Source organism: Marmota marmota, unplaced genomic scaffold, assembly GCF_001458135.2.
Source record: "Marmota marmota marmota unplaced genomic scaffold, marMar, whole genome shotgun sequence".
NCBI lineage: Eukaryota > Metazoa > Chordata > Mammalia > Rodentia > Sciuridae > Marmota > Marmota marmota.
Window position 1 is genome coordinate 26470478 of NW_026000057.1, and position 19945 is coordinate 26490422.

Genomic DNA, 19945 nt, shown 5'->3' on the forward strand with positions numbered 1-19945 from the left:
TATTCCTCAAATCACCTATTCATGAAATATTCCAAGTAAACACATCATTGGTACATCTCACTAAATTTCAGTTACTTAAATTTAGTAGGATGAGTAGCTGTAATCTCACAAAACAAACGTTCATTGATCATTTTCTGTGCTTAGTGCCTTGTATTGTAAATTTCAAATAAGACAATGCTTTACACAATTTGAGCCATACCATGTCATTCTAATCTTGCTGAAGATACAAAGATCATAGATAAAATGTACATGTTTATGAATAGATCTGTGTATAGATGACTATAACTTTCATGAATAACATGATAAACATAAATTTATAAGAAATTATGAGTTGTGCACCTAAAATTGTCAAATTGTTGAGATTTTCAGGTGGATTAACATAAAATATACATACAAATAATATATCTGAATGTAATGAAATGGGAATACAAGTAGGAGACATGAAGATATGTTTGCTTATGACTTGGGGTTTTATAGAAATATTCCTCTACAGCACTGCATTTAAGATACTTCTTTAAGAATGAGTAGGACTTTAACAGAGATAGGATGGAGGGAACTATAGAATGAAGAATAATTCATTCAATATGTATTTGTTGAACACCTACTATGTGCAACACCAAGTTAAGCATGGACCTGGAACAGAGAAAAAGACAGGCATAACTGCTGATCTCCTGGTGCTTACCCTCCAATGTACAGTGTTTAAACTGAAGAGGAGAGATAAGTTGTGAAAGGAGATATGATAACTGTCTCTTTTATGTATTAAAGATTAATAAGATGTTAGCATGTGACCAGACCTATTTTGTAAGTAACTTTATGACATAAGTAGATTCATAAAGTCAAGATAACAAAAAAGTGGTTACATTCAATTTAATGAAAAGCATGCCAACAATTCATCAAGTTTAACTTAAATGATTGTCTCAAAATTTCTATGTTTCTTAGACACAAAAGTGTAAAAGACAAGAGCATATGCACCAATTAATAAAATTTATACAAATCCTCCCTTATTTCCCTTCAAAATGTACAAGCAGCATTTCTAAATCATCTCCTTGTGTGACAGTAAGTGTCATGATATTTTAGTAGAGGTTCTGTGAAAAATAGTTTAGTTACCTAATAGTAAAAAAGGCTGTTCGACAGCAGAACTTTCTTAAGACTTCCTCATGCTAGTACACAACTGATATGGCCTGTATATTTATGTCATCCAAAATTCATATGTTGAAATCCTTACTTTCGAAATTGGAACAACTGAAATTTAGTGAGATATACCAACAATGTGCTTACTTGGAATATTTCATGAATAGGTGATTTGAGGAATATGTAAAGATAGCTTAATCTTCTGTAAGAAGAATTGTTTTTCACATTTAGTATAGATATCATACCATTCATTATTCTCCTTATAATATAATCATGTTAAACTCAGTTGAAATTCTCACTTTCTAGGCGATGGTGTTAGGAGGTGGGGGCCTTTAAATGATTGGATCATGGAGGTGGTCCTCATGAATGGTATTAGTGCCCTTATAAATGAGGTAAGGTACAACCTCTTTCTTTTCTACTGTACAAGGACACAGTAAGAGGAGCAGACCCTCACCAGACACCTAATGTTGTGGCACCTTGATCTATGACTTCCTGATCTTTAGATCTATGAGAAATAAATTTCTGCTATTTATAAGCTACCCAGTCTAATATATTTTCCTAAAGCCAGCCCAAATGGATTAAGACAAATTCATATTTTTTCCAAAATGGGAATATAGTTATTTGTAGTGTTTTATAAATTATTTGACCAGAAAGCTTTTGTTTTCTTGTTTTCCAAAGTAACATCTATTAAGAACTTAAAAGACACCAGTAATTCATTGAACACAGATAAGAAGAAAAATCCAATTGGTCTATCATATACAGCATGTGGCAGAGAAACTATTAGAATGATCTAGAATGTTTGATAAGGAACTAATTATACTGAAGAGTTTAAAGTCTTCCAAAGAGGATGTCCTTTATTCCAGGGACAAAGGGAAGCCATCCTAGAATTTAAAGAAGTAGAATGACATCACTTGGAGCTGTGCTTAAGACCCATAAATACCTGGGCAGTGGAAAACCGAGAGAAAGGCCAAGACCAACAATGTACATGGGGCACCTTAGTCTAGTAAAGACCTAAACTGGGGAACAGAAATAAGAATAAAAAACAAAATGATGATTTGAGAAGGTATTGGCAGCAAGTGATAATCACTGTTTGGCGATGTCTATTTCTTGGTACTGGGATGGAGAAAAGAGGTATTAGAAATAGGAATACAAAATGAGAATAAATTTCATTGTTCCACTCCTGCAAAAATTGAGGATTTGACTGACAGTGTATCTGTGAAGGCTCCATGGCGAGGTATGGAGTAGAAGCCATTCACTTAAATTCATGCCCAATTATAGTTCTTCTTCTCATCAACTTTTTTTTTTTCTCTGCTAAGGCCCACCTTTTGCTAAGTGACCAAATATTAAAGACTTTCAAGAACAAAGGAATCAAATCCTAAGCACTGGCTTAAGACATTACGTTCAGGAATCACAAAGGCCTATGTGTAGAAAACTAACACAAGACAAAGAAGGCATAAAACAGCAGTAAAGATACAGAATTAGCTGGCATTTTGAACCAGGCTTTCTATTCCTGAGAAAAGGATGATTGTCCTTTTTTAGATTAACTCTTCTGTGTTTAGCAATTGTGGCAGAATTTAGGGAGATACTGGGCACAGGGCCAACAGCAAAGGTTTTGGAAACAGGGAGTCCTGGGTTCATATCCTAGTTCTAATCACCTCCTCTGTATGTGATTTGGGGAGAATTAGTTTATTTATCTTGTTGAGCTTCAACAAGATAAATCCCCCAAATCCCAAAAATCATTTCATAGGATTTTTGTGATGTCTAAAGGACATCATACATGTAAGGTGTTCTGTATGTGTCTTGGAACTCTCTTTATCATTATTGTGTTGGTCTTATTGACATTTTCTGCTAATTTGAGAATAATTAAAGATGAAAGGAGAAAATCTCAGGGATTATTAAAATTTCAAAACAACTGTGGCTTTCCAAACTCCCTTGCTTCTTTACAGAGGAAAAATATTTGCTTTTAGATGGGGGATCTTAGGTACCATGGAAACAAGAGTTGAAAAGACTTCAAGTAAATAGAAAGCAAGCTGCTGAGCCTGAGTTTTTCTTAAAAATATAACCATAAAATTTTGAGCAGATCAAGATTTGTATGGAATTTTGAAGGCCACATAGGTATGTATTACTCTATTACCAAATCAAGAGCTTGTATTGAACATTTCTAAACCACCTAATAAATGCTGCTTTCCCTTTACTGTTTCTTATATTATGCATATGCAAGAAATTTTGCAAGTACAGTTTAAATGATGGAAAGGCAAACAGTAACCATAATGAATGCTCTTTAATCAGTGCATTTCGTTATGATCAATGGTAGAACTTTGCTTAGTACAAATAACCATTTGTTTCATTCTTTAGAGTCAGAGAGATTTTTTTAACAGCTTGACAATTTAAAAGGAAGAATTTTTTAAAAATGACATTTTTAGTTTCGCTTTCCCAGTTTTGTGATTTTTTTTTCAGTGTAAAGGTATGTTTGATAGAGATTTTAGTGAATGTAACTGATTTTTCTTCATCACAAGGCAATGTCTCTGATGGACACTAAATATGCTTCCAAGTGGTATTTCTAAGGGCAGAGGTATCTGTAAAAATGAACTTGTTTGCAATATTTTTTTATCTGTCCTATCATCTGAGAACAAACCTGATTTTTTAAATGCCCAGAAAATTTCTCTGATTTGTAATATATTTCAACACTGAATGTATTCTAATATTTCTTAATATTAAAATCACCAAGGCCCCAATAATACTATAGTCAGATTGTGTTAAGTGGAGAGCTGAGGATCAAAATTGTAGGTGAATTCAGTTTTATGCAAAAACTATTTAGATGCTATTCACAATATTTCTGATATCACAGAAAGATCAAAAACTTTAATACCAGAGACCTACAAATTTCCCCACAATATTTGTCCAGATTAGAGATTGATGAGAGCAGGAAAAGAGATGCAATAATGTGGTATGGGCTGATTTTCAGGTTTCATTATTTATTCTGAAAATAATATATTCTCAGTACTTAAAAAAATCAAACAATGAAAGTCTCTATTTATCACCAGGATTCTAAGCTGTCAAGTGTTTGTTGCACATTTCGCTAGAAAATTTCAATGCATATATAAATACATTGTATAGCTTCTTTCTTTGCAAAATGGGAGCATATCACAAGAAATGTTCTGTGCATTGGTTTTCCTGCAAAATTTTATCTGAGAATTTCCCACAGCTTCACATGTGGAACAACTTCAGTGTTTCAACCAGCATCACAGTATTCCATCCTAAGGAAAAACAGTACCTGATATGCTACTGCAGTGGACAACTTGCAAGGACAAGCCTTTGTACAAATTTGGAATTTTATTGTTAGATGGTTCCTAGACTGGAAATTACTCAGTGAAATGGTATGTATGTATTTCAATACTGGATGTATCTTTAAATTGGCTTTCAAAAAGATTGTATCAATTTACAACCCCATCAACAAAATATGCCTGTAATCAACTCTGTATACTAACAAATGTTTTAATCATGATAACATCTCTTTAGATGCTTAGTTGCTACTGGCATCTCTGTTCCTATATCTCCATGTTCCAACTCTCCTGAATCTTCCCTTGAGTTGCTGGTATTGTGTTATAGTTTAAAAAATGGCTATATGTTAACTAAATTAGCCCTTTGATTAATATACATCCACAGATATTAATAACTGTTTTTTTAACCTGTATCTTGGTTTTGCTTGAAGTATTCTTGCTTTGGATATTCAAGTTAAGTAATTAATGCATTCCTATACGACTTCTAGATTTTGTTGTCTTAATAAAAAAGGTTTGGAATACCACTGTTATGATTTAGATATGAGGTATCTCTCAAAAGCTCATGTGTAAAATAATTCAAGAATTTTCAGAGGTGAAATGATCAGATTTTGAGAGGTGTGATTTAATCAATGGATTAATCCATTTATGTGATTAACTGGGTGGTAACTGTAGGCAAGTAGGGAATGGCTGGAGCAGGTGGGTCACTGAAGGTATGCCTTTGGGGTTTACATTTTGTCTCTGGTGAGAGGAAACTCTCTCTTTCTACTTCCTGGCCGTCATGTCCTGAGCTGTGTTACTCTGCCTTGCTCTTCCCCTATAATGTTCTGCCTCATCTTGGGCCCAGAAATATAGATTTTGGCGAACCATGGACTGTACCTCTGAAACCATGAACCAAAATAAACTTTCTTCTTTAAGTTGTTCTTGTCAGATATTTTGGTCACAGTGATGAAAAAGTTGATTAAAACGATCACTGAAACCAACTGACCAATCAACAAATAGTCAAAAATTTCTCCTAGTTATGATGGTGATGATGATGATGATGATGATGATGACAATGATGACTTTAAGTCCTAATATCTAGAATCTATTTTAAAAAATAAGATAGAATACAAGCTTGCTTGCTTGCTTGATATTTTTATTTTTCTGGTTTCTGTTTCCTAACCTTGTCTCATCTATGCATTGAATAAACTCTTTTCCTCAGTGGCTGAAAATATATCTTTATCACATTCTGAAAGGCTTTAGGCATTTGAGAATTTTATCTAATTGATTTTAATCCATTAATATGTGTGTTTTGTCTTCTGCTAAGATCAAACTCACTTAACATCTTCAGATTTATAATATAATGATAAAAACCTGGGGTACCCTGATGACTCTACTATTTCAGAATTTCCCCAATTTTTTTTGTGTGAATTATTTTTCATACAATGTTAATGACCTTAAAGATTCATTTATAAATAGCAGAAATTTTAAAAATATTAATGATTTCTACTCAAGTACAATGTATATCTATTTATTTGAGTCATAATATTTTTTATTTTTTAATTTTTGGCTCTGTGCAGAAAGAACTTAAAACTTTTCTTTTAGGCCCAGGATGTAACTCAGTATTAGAGTGCTTGATTAGCACGTGTGAGTTCCTAGGTTTGGTCCCAAGCACTAAGAGAAAAAAACAAAACAAAACAAAACAAAACAAATCAAAATGAAAAACTGTTTTTCTTTCCAAAATTTGACAAATGTCTGAACTTTATTCCAAGTAATATGTTTTATTACATTTTAGTTTGAACTGGCTCTCTGTACAAAGAAAAATTAATAGGTTATGCACATTTTTTATCAGCTACTTTTCTGTATTTCTGATGTTTTTCCTTTGAAATTAGACAACTTTTCCAGATAGGAAACCATACCACTTGTCATACATGATAATTTCTCACTTTTAAAATAATTTAGTCTCCTTAATTACTTGTGTTGTCTAATAACACTGGTTAGTAAGTTAGAATAATACCAAATAAGATAGGCATCTGCAGACATCTTTGTCTTTTTCCCAATTTTAGACCTAGGATGTGTCTAGAATATTAATTTTAGGATGGATGCTGGCTTTCTCATAGAGTTTCAAATGGAAACGAAACCCAACAGAAAACCATATTGCATTAGACTCCACCCCTGCCATCTTCAGAAAACTGTGTTAAAGCTCCCAAATCTCTTCTTCCTTCTCATCTATCCATCCTGAATTTGATTAGAAACATGTCATCTATTTTAGTTTATAGTAACTTTAAAAGGTAGTTTCAATCATTGGATTCATGTAGTAACAATTACTTTTGTGTAGAAACATAGAAAACAAATGTTTTATGGAAAGAAACCCCGTGTGTGTTTGTATATGTGTTACCTACATAGCATGAAGTTGGCAGAAGTGCTGAATATCAAAGAAGTTTTATTATTATTTGTAATCTTTCTAAATAGGCATTTTCATTAATTTGGCAAAGACAAGTGTATAAAATATGTTGTGAGCCTCATGTTAGCTTTTGTGATATCTTATCTTTCTCCTATCATTAAAAGCTTAGGTATCCAAAATCTTTACAAATAAATGAGCTGAAACAAATAAAACTCAATCCACTTGAGAATTTGTAGACATCTGGTGGAGTTATTTTCTGAGTAATTAGACCAAGAGGTGGGGCAATTCCCTGAAGTAAGCTACCCTACAATTGGATACCCAGCTATTCCTGCAGTCAGCAGCTTACATACAGTGAACATATTGATTCACAAATAGACAAGCAATTATGAAGAGTTGCCACCTGATTTCCAAATACGCATTATGTTATATGAGTTTATGTTCCATATAAGTTGCCTTTTCTTAATTATCTCATAGTAAATTTTATTTCTTTATGTCCTATTAATTCAATATACTACTTTTGCTGTTAGTGATATTGAATGTAGATCCCCTTCATGCACCGGTCTGTGCTTGTCTTTGGATAATCCAACTCTCAGGCACAAACATGACTTATTTACCATTTGGTTTTTGAAAACGTCAATCCATTTTGGTACATAGAGATATCTATGAAGGACAAGATGATATTTAAATGCTTCCACTTTTTTACCATAAAGGTAACTACTTAGCTTAGAAATGTTGGTGGATGGAGTCTTAATACTTAAAATATATGTCTTGGTACTAAAAAATCCTAGATATCGAAGGGATCTGAAAGGGATTTCCAAGGGATAGTCTCCCTACCGGAGAGCAAAAACACTCTAAATCATGAGGAATATATATACATATATCTTTTCAATTTAAGAACTGCAGGAGATTCCACAACTATCCTAAATTACTCGTTGTTTAGTAAAAAAACAAAACAAAACAAAACAAAAAACTGCTACTAAGAAAGTTTCCTTTATAGCCAATGTAAACTCGAGTTATTAAAATTGACTTTGTCCTTTCTATACCTTTAATATTTTATCTTTAAGGGCAATATTTATGGAACAGCAGAATCAGGAGTTTTAATCATTCCAGGATCCAAGTTTCTCTGATCAAGACCCACTCAGAAGGTAGCTCCTGCTCCTGGATCTCTCACTATGCCTGTTCTGTCACCCTCAATATAACAACAGATAAGAATTATGGAGTCAGGATAAGTTCATGTAAGTTATGGAGACAACATATTTTGACTCTACAACACTGACAGATTCTTTTAAAAATATAAGGGGACATTGCTTATGGATTAACACTTTCAGTGATGTCAGTAAAGTTGAACATGAGACTCAGGACCTTTAGATCTGACTACCACACAAGTAAAATTGAAAGACATCTTTTAATAGGGCATCCACATTAATTCAGTCTATTTATTCACATTATTTATCTCCTCAAGCATGAATAATGCTATAATTACATGCAGTCCAACAGGAATCGAGTCAAGATATATTCATCACAGTTTATTTTGTAATCCTTGGAATGAGATCACCAAATCTTAACCAAACTGACTCAAAACTTCTTCCAAGGGATAAAAACTCCATTTTTAATTTCACTAACTGAAATAACAGTATGACAACAGGCCAGCGTAGGATCTTGCACTGCCGTCCAAATGCCAGTGAAAACTCACCAGAGGTTTCGTCCACTCGTTCGTCTACTATGTGGTCCTTCTGATGAACCCACTCGCTATTGCACTTGAAGTAGATCTGGGTGGCAGGGCTGGCTTTACAGTACAGGTTCACAGGCTTATTCTTCACAATATAGGCTTCTTCTGGCTCAATGAGGAAATGTGGCAGAGGCTCAGGCGGATCTGATGGAAACGTTTCTGGGAGTTCATGAAAAAAGTCGTCGTCTGTTAAGAAGAAAGTGGAAAATGGTCGTAACATTCAGATAAATTGTCTTTTATTTTGCTATTCACTTTAAAATACTGACTTATAAATAATTACATGATTTGAAAGTCTACTACATGCCAGATATATCAATAGACTAGATGCTCAATTAAGGAGCTGCATTATTATACTCATAGCAAAACACATCATCAGGGAGAATAAACACCTTTCCCTCAAACCACAGACAGTAATTAGTAGAACTGGAATTGGGATTCAAGGCTGTCTAACACCAACACTGTGCTCTTCCCAATATATTACTACACTTCCCAGTATACAGTGTTACTCTCAATGAGAGTTGATAAAAGCTAAATGAACTTCATAAGAAAAATTTGTTTGAAAAGCACAAGGCTCAAATGAAAATCTTAAATCCTTTGCAAGGCATTGAATAGACATACTAGAGACACAAACTAAGGATCTTTAGATTCAGTTTAAATCTATCACTATTTTCAAAAAATTCCACAGTGTGAAACATTATTCAGCCAACATATATTAATTAAACTCATAATTTACAAAGCATTGGAAATAGTAATGATAACATCAATTCAGAGGCACAGTACAGCCTAGAGTCTAGAAATGCTTTTTGGTCTTATTTTAAAATTACACTTCAGACCTTATATGGTGTTATGTGACTGGGAAAACCTGTTCTCATTGGATTACTGAGGATTTTTTGTTTTAAAGAAGAACAACACACTCATTTTTATGGCACTGAAAATTATCAAACATATTGCTCCTGCCCTGATGTTCCAACACCATTGAATAAACACAACTTAAAAATCCCTTGAGATATTTGTTCACTTTGAGTTTTTTTTAAAACTTGGATTCTGCATGATTCTAAATAAAAAGTCATAAAAGTGATTTTTTTAAATAAAATCTATCACATTTCACAAAAGTCAAGGTAAAAAGAGTCTTTTCAATACATTATAAGTAAATTAAGCTTGATAATTATCTTTTTTTTTTTTTTTGGTACCAGGGATTGAACTCAGGGGCACTCAATCACTGAGCCACATCCCCAGCCCTTTTTTGTATTTTATTTAGAGACAGGATCTCAATGAATTGTTTAGTGCCTTGCTCTTGCTGAGGCTGGCTCTGAACTCGATCATCCTGCCTCAGCCTCCAGAGCCGCTGGGATTACAGGCCTGCACCACCATGCCCGACTGATAATTATCTTTTTTATAAGAAACAGAGAAAAACAAAACTATTTTTATTTTCCTAAACATGCTAATCTGTAGAGGGACAAAACTCTCAGATCAAAATTTAAAAATAAATTTAAAAATTTTTAAAAATCCTTAGCACTATATATATTCAGTAGCAAAGACAAAATATGGTTCTGGTACTTAAAGACTGGTTGCTTAGATGTTACCTTGAAACTCTTTTTTTTGTCATTCAGTTGTTGCCCCATTTTGGGAGATGGCCATTGGTGAAGTGAACATCTGTCTCCTAAGAACCTGGTTGGGGACATTTTTCATCTAGATCATGGGATAGCTGTCAAATAGTAATGACATCCAGTTTCTGCTAATCTCTTTTGCAGTAAAAGTTGGCTTCACTTGCATCATGGGCAGAAGGAGTTTTCAAAGTAGCTCCCCCAACTCTGGCGTGTAAGTGATGTTTCCTATAGTTTTCTTTCTTTCTTACTTTACCTCCTTAATTTGTTTTTTCTACTGTTGAACAACAAGGAGCCAAATTGTCAGCTTACTAAAGAATAACCTTGTTTCTATCAATTCAGCTCCTTTAGTCAATATGTAGGAACAATCAAGCCTGCTTAAATAAACATAGCTCAGAAAGGCAAAAGGATGAGGAACTGAGCTGTTGACGGATCCATCACCACAAAACTATTGTCCTGAAGGCCCTATTTTTCGTCAGCTGAAGCACTTCCTGTTGTATATGATGACTGACAGGGCTGATAATCAATAAAGCACTGCAAAATATAAAACTCAAATTCTACACAAGGTTGGCTTTTGTTTTTAATTATTATTCATGGAGACAGATGGTAAACTAGACTTCATTCTTTTTTTTTTTACTGTTAGTATGTAGTTGTATACACAAAACATGTGAAAGCATTTAATAATTATGTATTTAAGTATGCAAATTATAAAAAGGCTTTCAGCTGTGGTTTTAAATTAGTCTTATTCCTTTAAAAGGAATTATAAGATATCAGAGGATCATGTATTACATTACTTTATTTAATAATGTAACAAAGTATTTATAGGTTCATATTCTATGGAAAGACTTTATAGAGACACTAAAAATTGATTTCTATGCCCTGCTAAAAATGTGTATCTTTTTTATTCTGATTATTTTATTGTAAACTACTGAGAAAACGAATGAAGATAAGAAAATCACACATATATTTTCAAGTAACAAGAGGCTCTGTTAAATGTGATGGGGGGGAAATAAAGATTTAATAATATCGTTATAAAACATATGATCAAGCTAACTTTGCATTTCCTTAATATTTAGTTTTAAGATGATTGTGATAAGAAGAAATAAATCTATGTCTTGGTTTGAGGCTTCCCACAGTATTGATTTTCCAAAGCACTTTTCAACACTTAAAGTGAAGGTTACTAAAAAATGATTTTTATCATTAGAAATGTTTTCTTCGTGTGACAAATTTAATGTTTTCTTTTTTTACATATTATTCTAGATTCTACAGAACCCACCTCTTAATATTGCTCTAGAGAGCTGCTCTCGCCAATAATAGCATAATAGTCTATTAATATTTTCTACAAAATTTATTCAATAAGCTACAGCCTTGGATTAAGTAACATTAAGTGATATGGCATGTCACTTCTAGTACTCAATTTAGGTTATAGAAATAACATTAGTAAATAATATTCAAGACAGTAGATACGGATAGTGGGATAAATATGACAAAATACAAATGGGATGATTACTAATGAGCTCACAAGCTATTGTGAATATTCATTTTGGAGCTTATTTGGTATTTCCAAGTTTTTTATAGTGATTGACTATTTTGTAGAAAACATGGTCTTGCAGATGCCCATCCATGGAAATGATCCAAAACAAGTAAATCCCTATCTGCTGAGGCTAACTCTTCCAGGCCACTAGAGGACTGTTAAATACATGGCAATCAGAAAGTTTGAGATTCTACCTTGAGCTGATTTACTGAAATCACTTCCTAGCATGCAATTCATTTTAGTATACCAGCAAACCAGCTTTCTGAAACTAATAAGGTCATGCTGCAAAAGTTGAAGCTATAAAAGAACAATTTTGATATTTCTCCACAGGGAGATCAGTGAGTGAATCTTCTTACCACTTTATTTCTTAATATAAATATCTGAAAAAGGGATCAGTGTGACAATAGGAATCCAATTTTCAAACAGCAACTTCAGACTGTGAACTTATTTCTAGTGACATATTACAGTTACCCTAAATTATTTTATTTTATAAAAAATGTATACTCTGCTGCTGATATTAATTGCATTACTCTATTTAGGAAAAATGATTTTTTAATAGTAAGATTGCTAAAACGTTTTCTACATTTAGTTCATTCAAACTAACAAAGGAAAAATCTCTGAAGTTGCTTTGGTTCTGTACACTGAATTCAGTATCAACTCAAAACTATAATTTCCTTTTTTTTGATGGAGATATAACATTATTATGAATTTTGCTATCCCCTACCATTTGACTTATTTTTCACTTTCTACTATTAGTTAATAATGACATTGCAACAGTAGTGCCATTCTTATCTTGATATCAGTAAATCCCAGTATTTCCTTTTCTGTTATCTCATAGGGGCATTTGATTTTTCATTTATATACAAGAAGAGAAAGCTTTGCACCATGTATTATTTTTATAGACTTTCATTCCACCTAATTCTTGACAGGAAAATATTATGCTATGAATATCAATCTAGGAAGCTTTAGGTTGCTGGTTTTATTGCTATATATCAAGCTTTAATTTTCATCAACTTAATACATAAGTTTCTGTATTTCTGAATCATAAGACTTAAACTATTATTGCTTATATCATAAAATATAGGACCATTATCTCTTTGTCTGAGACTTGAATCGTATTCTTCTGAAATGGAATTTACTTCCAAATGATTCAAGAGCAATTTAAAATGAATGACTGCAAAGCTAATTTTATCTGCATTTGGCTACCCATCCATCAGAGAGATAATTCATGATATATTACCACAAAAGGCAGCTGGAATTAACTATCTGAATGAGACTCAGCTTATTTTTAATATTTTCATTAAAATATCCTTTGGAAGACAAAGACTATGGTCTATATTTCAAGAAACATATTACTGAATTCATCATTTAAATTCAAGTACTTGAATATATAATGCCTTAAATATATTGCACAATTTGGAAGTACTGAGTGATTTTTAACTTCAAAGAAAAAATCTTTATTTTTTGCTTTTAAAGAAATATTTGGCAAATGATGTCAATATATTACCAATTATCACTATTAATAATCTAGTGATAAAAAGTTAACATGCCATTCTACATATAGTTGCTCTGTAATAGATACCTCCTTCTGCCCCAATATAAGCCTTCATGATATTTGACCTTTTATTTATTTATTTTTTCAATACTGAGGATCAAACCCAGGGCCTCATGCATGCTCTGCAGGCACTCTACCACTGAGCTATATCCCCAGCCCCACATGATCTCTGACTTTTACTAATATAGAATCTTCCTGTTCTCTCAATTATCATCTTTATTTCTGCCATGTAGTAGTACTGTGTTTAGAGGAAATTTTCAAAAACACTTTTGTTTTCTTTTCAAATAACAGTAAATGTAATGTAAAGCAAGAAGATAAGTTTATTTTCCTTAACAGATTAACTTAAAATATTGAATGATAAGGAAATGTGCTTTGCATATTCTGGCTAGTATATAAATGGGTATTACATTAGAGAGAAACTGACAATATAAGTAATAATTAAATCTCTACATTCTTCCAAATTGGCTATCTCACTTCTTAGAATCCACATTATAGACAAAATGACATTACATCAAATGTAAACATATATGTACAAAGATGTTTGCTACAACATTACTTATTGAAAAACACATAATACGTTACAACACAAGGCAGAAAAAAATTATTTGAATGAGACTGAGAGCAATTGATCTTCAACAGGAATGGTTAAATAATTTCTTTCTTTAGGTTCCAGGGATTGAACCCAGGGGTGCTTAAACACTGAGCCACATCCCCAGTCTTTAATATATTGTATTTAGAGACAGAGTCTTGCTGAATTGCTCAGGGCCTCACTAAATTGCTGAGGCTGGTTTTGAACTCACCATCATCCTGCCTCAGTCTCCCAAGCTGCTGGAATCACAGGCGTGCGCCACCTAAGGATATTACATAATTTCTGATAGAGGCTGATTTGTGTCTTAGTCTCAAAGAACCTCCATTATTTAGTACATAAATAAAGCAGATTTGGGGCCACTTTTTATATAATTATGTCCTTTTTTATTGAGAATGACAGAATGCTTGTGCACAGGTGACTATACCAACAGATCACAGGATATGTCAGGTGAAACACTGAAGGTGACACACATAAATATTAGTCGTCATTGTTTCTAGGTAGAAGAATTGGGGGTTATTTTTACCTTTTATTTGGAGATTTTTTTCAAATCCTACATTGTAGATGATTTATATTTTAATGTGTTTTTGAGATTTTATTTAAATTAAGAGAGAAAATAATTCCCATGTGCAACCTATTGTTTCTGCCTACAACAATCACTACAAGTTTCTTCACTAAATTCAACCTTCCTAAATCAATAACACTGACTGCATTAAACATTATTCAATGTCTCCATGAAAGCTGTGTTTAACAGTCCAAGTTACTTGCAAATATATAGCTTTCATTTAATTCTGCCTGGATTCATCACTTTTTTCTCTCATTTCCCATTGTCTTAATTTCCTCATTTCTGTGACCTCTGACCTTGAACTCACATAGTTTACTATCTTCTTCACATTTTGTTCATATGTCGATATCTGTTGATCACCTTCTGTATGCTAGGACTCTCCCAGCTGTTGTGGCTGAAGTTGTACTTTATCTTTAATAAAGTAAGTCTTTTACTTATAAAAAGAAATCATGAAATGGAAGATAATAAATTTATGAAAGTTTTAATTTATAATAGAAATTATTCTGCTTATATAAATATCAAGCTTATAATTAATTTATAATCTATTAGTACTTGACTTTCATTTTTAAGCACTTAATTTTAAGAAATCAGAAATGTTTGCTAATATGTTTAAAGCCTTACATAGTCAATTATGGAAAATTTCTGCCATTTTCTTAATCCCTATTGGGTTACAGTTACAAATACTGAACTATTATTATGAACCTCAAAAATTCAAAGAGTAAAAAAAATCACAAGGGGGCTGCTGCGGATGTGGCTCAAGCGATAGTGCACTTGCCTATCATGTGCAGGGCGCTGGGTTTGATCCTCAGCACCACATACAAATAAATTAAAGATGTTGTGTCCACCGAAAACTAAATATATATATATTTATATATTTATAAATATATATATATATATAAACTAATTATTTATATTTATATATATATATATATATATAATTCTCTCTCTTTTAAAAAAATCACAAGGAATAAAATTATAAAAATTAAACAATTATTGGCAGATAAATAAGGCAATATCAACTTATTGCTGACCCTTATGTTAATAAGTAAGAATGATAGCTAGAAGAGTCTATCAAAGATTTGAACATTCAGTATTATCATATATTCACGTGATGGACAATATTATGTGTTAACTTGGCCAGGCTATATAGTTCGCAGGTATTCAATAAAACATTAATCTAGATGGTGCCGTGAATGTATTTTTGAATGTGATTAAATCCATAATTAGTGACCATAAGTAAGGGAGATTATCATAGATAACATGTGTGTTCTTCCTTCAATTAGTTGAAAGCCCTCAAAAGACGAAATGAATTTTTCCTTAGAAACAGTAAATTATGGTTCAGCTGAGCTACCAGAAACTGTAGCTTGACCAGCCAACACCATCAGCCTCTCCCCCAAGTTCACCCTGATCCTCTTTAGCAACCTACTCATTCTTCAGACACAGTTTTAAACAGCCGTCCTGTGAAGCCCCTCTGAACATAAGCCCTGGTATTCTCTCCCATCTTTGCTGCTCTTTCCTCGTTCACGTTTATTCTCTATTAGATGGCAAGCTCAAGAGTGAAGGGTAATGCTTATGTTACTCAGTTCAGCGCAACCATTATCTAGTCCATTCTCTGTTAATGACTTCAAAGTCTATTATTTTTCTCGCAATTTGTATTGTTGTTTCTAAAGTAGTTCCATAGAATGAAAGAGAAATGTACAGAAATTACTCAATTAACTGATCTTTGTACAAAATAAAACATAAATTTACATATTCTGCTGTATATCTTTAGTGTTTTTAAGTATGGACCCATTTCCAACATTAAAAAAAAAATTATACCTTCCTACTATTTGAGTTCTAATGCCACCTATAATTATATGTACATAGCCTTGGGCTAAATGTATTCTCTCACTAAATAATCAAAGTTGAATCTAAAATGACCTGAGTGGAGAATAATACAATACCCATGATCATAGTGTCTCTTCAACCTCTTGGCCTCCTCTGACACCTGACTTCATTGCACCACTGTCTCCTTTTGGAAACTTCCCCCTCTCTTGGGGACTATGCATTAGTGCTATATTGCTTTCTATCCTACCTCTTCGACCTTTCTCTTTTTTCTTTGCTGTCTGGATACAGTTTGGTATGTTTCAAGGTTTGTCCTTCAGTCTGTCCCTTGGGCATGTTATCAGAAAAGTGGCTTCAATTATCAGATCATGTCACACACACAGCCTTCTACTCCATTCCCCTGCTTCTGGAAACTCTGGATGCCTTTGCATTGACTGAGAGTGAAATCAGACCTTTTTCCAAAGCCAATGGACCTGCCAGGTCTGATATTGCTGCCAGCCCCTAGGTCTCTTTTCTGATCCTCCTATCCTGGTGTCATCTGGCTGGAGACAGTCAGCTTGCTATTTGCATCTTTATACCTTCCAAACTCAATCAGACAAACTCATCTTCCCTCTAAAATTCAAGTTTTAACTGGCTCCCCATTTCTAACTATAAGATGGTTCTTACAGTCTAAATGAGGCCCTTATCATTTTTGTTTGAATAAGAGCCTTGAGAGTGATTTGAGATGCCCCAGACTTTCCTCTCTCAATTCCACCTATACCACATCACTAGTATCAGTATTCTCAAGTACACATGGAAATACAATATTCTAAAATATTAAAATTCATGAACACAGAAAAGTTCAAAATTGCAAAATCTTAAACTCTCATAGGATTGTCCCAAATTAGAAATCTAAGAATTATCTTTGGCTCTTTCTTCTCTCTCACTTCCAACATTTAAAAACAAAAACACAACAAGTACTATTCATTATAGAAAGGACATAGCCCTTAAATTTCTCTGCCTCTGTTTTGGATTCTACTGCCACCATTGTTTTTTGCCAGAACATCTTCAAAGTATCATAACTGGTGTTCTTTGCCTCCTCTCTAAAGGCAAGATCTTAGATCATCATTTTGTTTAAAATCCTATAGCTCTTCCTTCCTAGAAGAAAAATCAAGCTTGTCAGAATGATATACAAACTCATCCCTAATCTGAAGTTTGCATATCATTCTATCCCCCCAATTCCTGCTTCCAGTTCACCTGATAGTGTATTTGCTACCTTACTTAATTTTGAGCTAATCTATGAACTATTGCTTTCTTTAATGCTGTTACTTTTTCTTTGTTTAAATTGTAATGCTAAAATATGTTAATGGCTAAATATCTAAAATAAGAAGTTTAAGCATGTGTATAAATATGTGTTGAATACACATATAGCATTACAAAAATACAAAAGGGATCATACTGAACATGTTGTTTATACTTTGGCTACTGTTTTATAGCACATACTTGGCCTCCCTGGAACCATGACTTAACAAGTAAGTTGCTATTCTCATCAATATACTATATACCAAGTAGTGTCCTACAAAGTTTGGTATAAATTTACATCATCTAATTTAAAAAAAAGCAACAGTATACATTCATGGTTTGGGTAATGTTTACATGACACAGAACTTTCAGCAGATGTTTTATAATAAAAATAAACAAGCATCACAACCTATATTAATGTTAGTAGTTGAATTGTGGATCTATGTGTGTTTCCCTTTTTAAAATTGTGGTTTTCATGTGGCATGTGATGTAAATTCATATTTCATGTCTCTGTAAGGGGGATTAATTCTGGGGTCTGAGCAAGGATGTTGCAAGGAACCAATACCTTCACATCTTATCCTTTTTGATGGAACAAATAACATTCTTCCAGAATGTATTGTTGTGAAGGTTAGCATACCCAATACACTGAAGAAGATGCTAAGGGTATGAATCACCTCCAGCAAAGGGCAGGGCTAGTTAATGTTTCACATTTTCACCTCCCCTGCCACAAGGCTTGACACCAGGTCACAAAATTATTAAAGCTTCAAGCAGCAACACTTCCTTCTCCACGTGAGGCCTCACTTCTCCTTGACACTTTATTCCTGAAACCCCTTCAGGCTCCTGGCCTTTTCTCCTTCCCCTTAACCCCCATAACTAATTAAATCTGGACAAGTCTTTGCTGAAAATAGTTTCCTTCAAAGTTATTCATTCAAAGTTCCCCTCTAGGCAATCTTTGTCACTTCATCCCAGCTTGCCATCTTTACATGAAGTTGAAAAGAGGTGAGCTATTTTTATGACATAAAAAATCTTTCAAGACTTAAATCTACCTTTGATGCTTCACTTCAGATAAGTAATAGATTGTGAAATATGACAAATGCTTTGGCAGCCATGAAATTGTTATTTCTAGTAGTTTATAGGTAAACAAAAGGTTCCAAGGACTCTGGTCTTACTCAAAGGCAGTTAAAACCTTTAAGATTTTTATTTGAAGGTACTTTTATTTGGGTTCTAATTAAATTCTACATCAAAAAAAAAAAAAAGGACTAACCAGTACAGTAGAATTTTCCCCCAATAAGTGTGTGTGAGGAATCATAATGGACCTCAACATTAAGCAACACTTTTTTTAAGAGAGAGAGAGAAAGAGAGAGAGAGAGAGAGAGAGAGAGAGAGAGAGATAATTTTTTTAATATTTATTTTTTAGTTTTCGGTGGACACAACATCTTTATTTTATTTTTATGTGGTGTTGAGGATTGAACCCAGCGCCCCGCGCATGCCAGGCGATCCTGCTACGGCTTGAGCCACATCTCCTGCCCTAAGCAACATTTTTAATGTTGTTATCTATTTGTGAGAAGGCAGAAGTGTAGATTGAAGGAAATATGGAATTAATTCTAGAAGATGGTACTACTGCCGAAGTATTTGTCAGTTGAGATAAAATGAATAAGTTGACAATTGCTTTATATGTACTTTTACATTTTACAAATAAAAGGAAAATAATGTTTGAAACTTCTTTGGTTGGTCTAGGAAGTTCAGCTCTGAGGCAAAACATGGGATGAGATTTAGTGATGGGTTCCTGTACGCCTTGCTAAAGCCAGAAAAATGCTCTCTCAGTTTAGTCAGTGCTACATACACTGTTTCAAGATGTGAGAGTAATTTTCTTTCCTTTTCTTTTTTGGTACCAGGGATTGAATCAGGGGCACTCAACCCTTTTGCCACATCTGCAGCCCATTTTTGTATTTTATTTGGAGACAGAGTCTCATTGAGTTGCTTAGTTTCTTGCTAAGTTGCTGAGGCAGGCTTTGAACTTGCCATCCTCCTGCCTCAGCCTCCCAAGCTGCTGGGAGTAGTTTTCTTTATGGCAAATTTTTTTCTGTATTTATTTAACAATACTATCTCCTTATTTTTCAGCTGTGCTGTAGCATGTGACTTTCTAAAGCTCTTTGTTTTTCATTGATGAAAACTCAGGTTTTGAAAGTGTGCATGTGTTTCCCAAGACTATCCATATGTTTAATGGAAGAGCTAGAAAAGGAATCTAGATTCTCCCGACTTTGTGAACCTGACTCCTTTATAGGACACTGTCTACTACAGCCTGAACTTCTATCTAAGAAGACAATTCTTTATAGTGCTATGTTAGGCAACAATATCAAAACAAAAAGAATAACACAAAATGCCAGGTACCCCACAAAGGACTTTAGATATATTCCCCCATTTAATTCTCATAACAGCCCGACAGGTATATCATTACCTCTAGTCTAAAGA

General features: G+C 33.5%; 1 protein-coding gene across 2 annotated transcripts in view; it reads right to left on the bottom strand.

Moving 5' to 3' along the window:
• Window positions 1–19945, bottom strand: part of Unc5c (unc-5 netrin receptor C) — a 344358-nt gene that overhangs the window by 144685 nt on the left and 179728 nt on the right. For both annotated transcript variants that reach the window (XM_048813645.1, XM_048813646.1), the window contains exon 2: window positions 8489–8710. In XM_048813645.1, the coding sequence (XP_048669602.1) occupies window positions 8489–8710 (222 nt within the window). The remainder of the gene's footprint in view (window positions 1–8488; window positions 8711–19945) is intronic.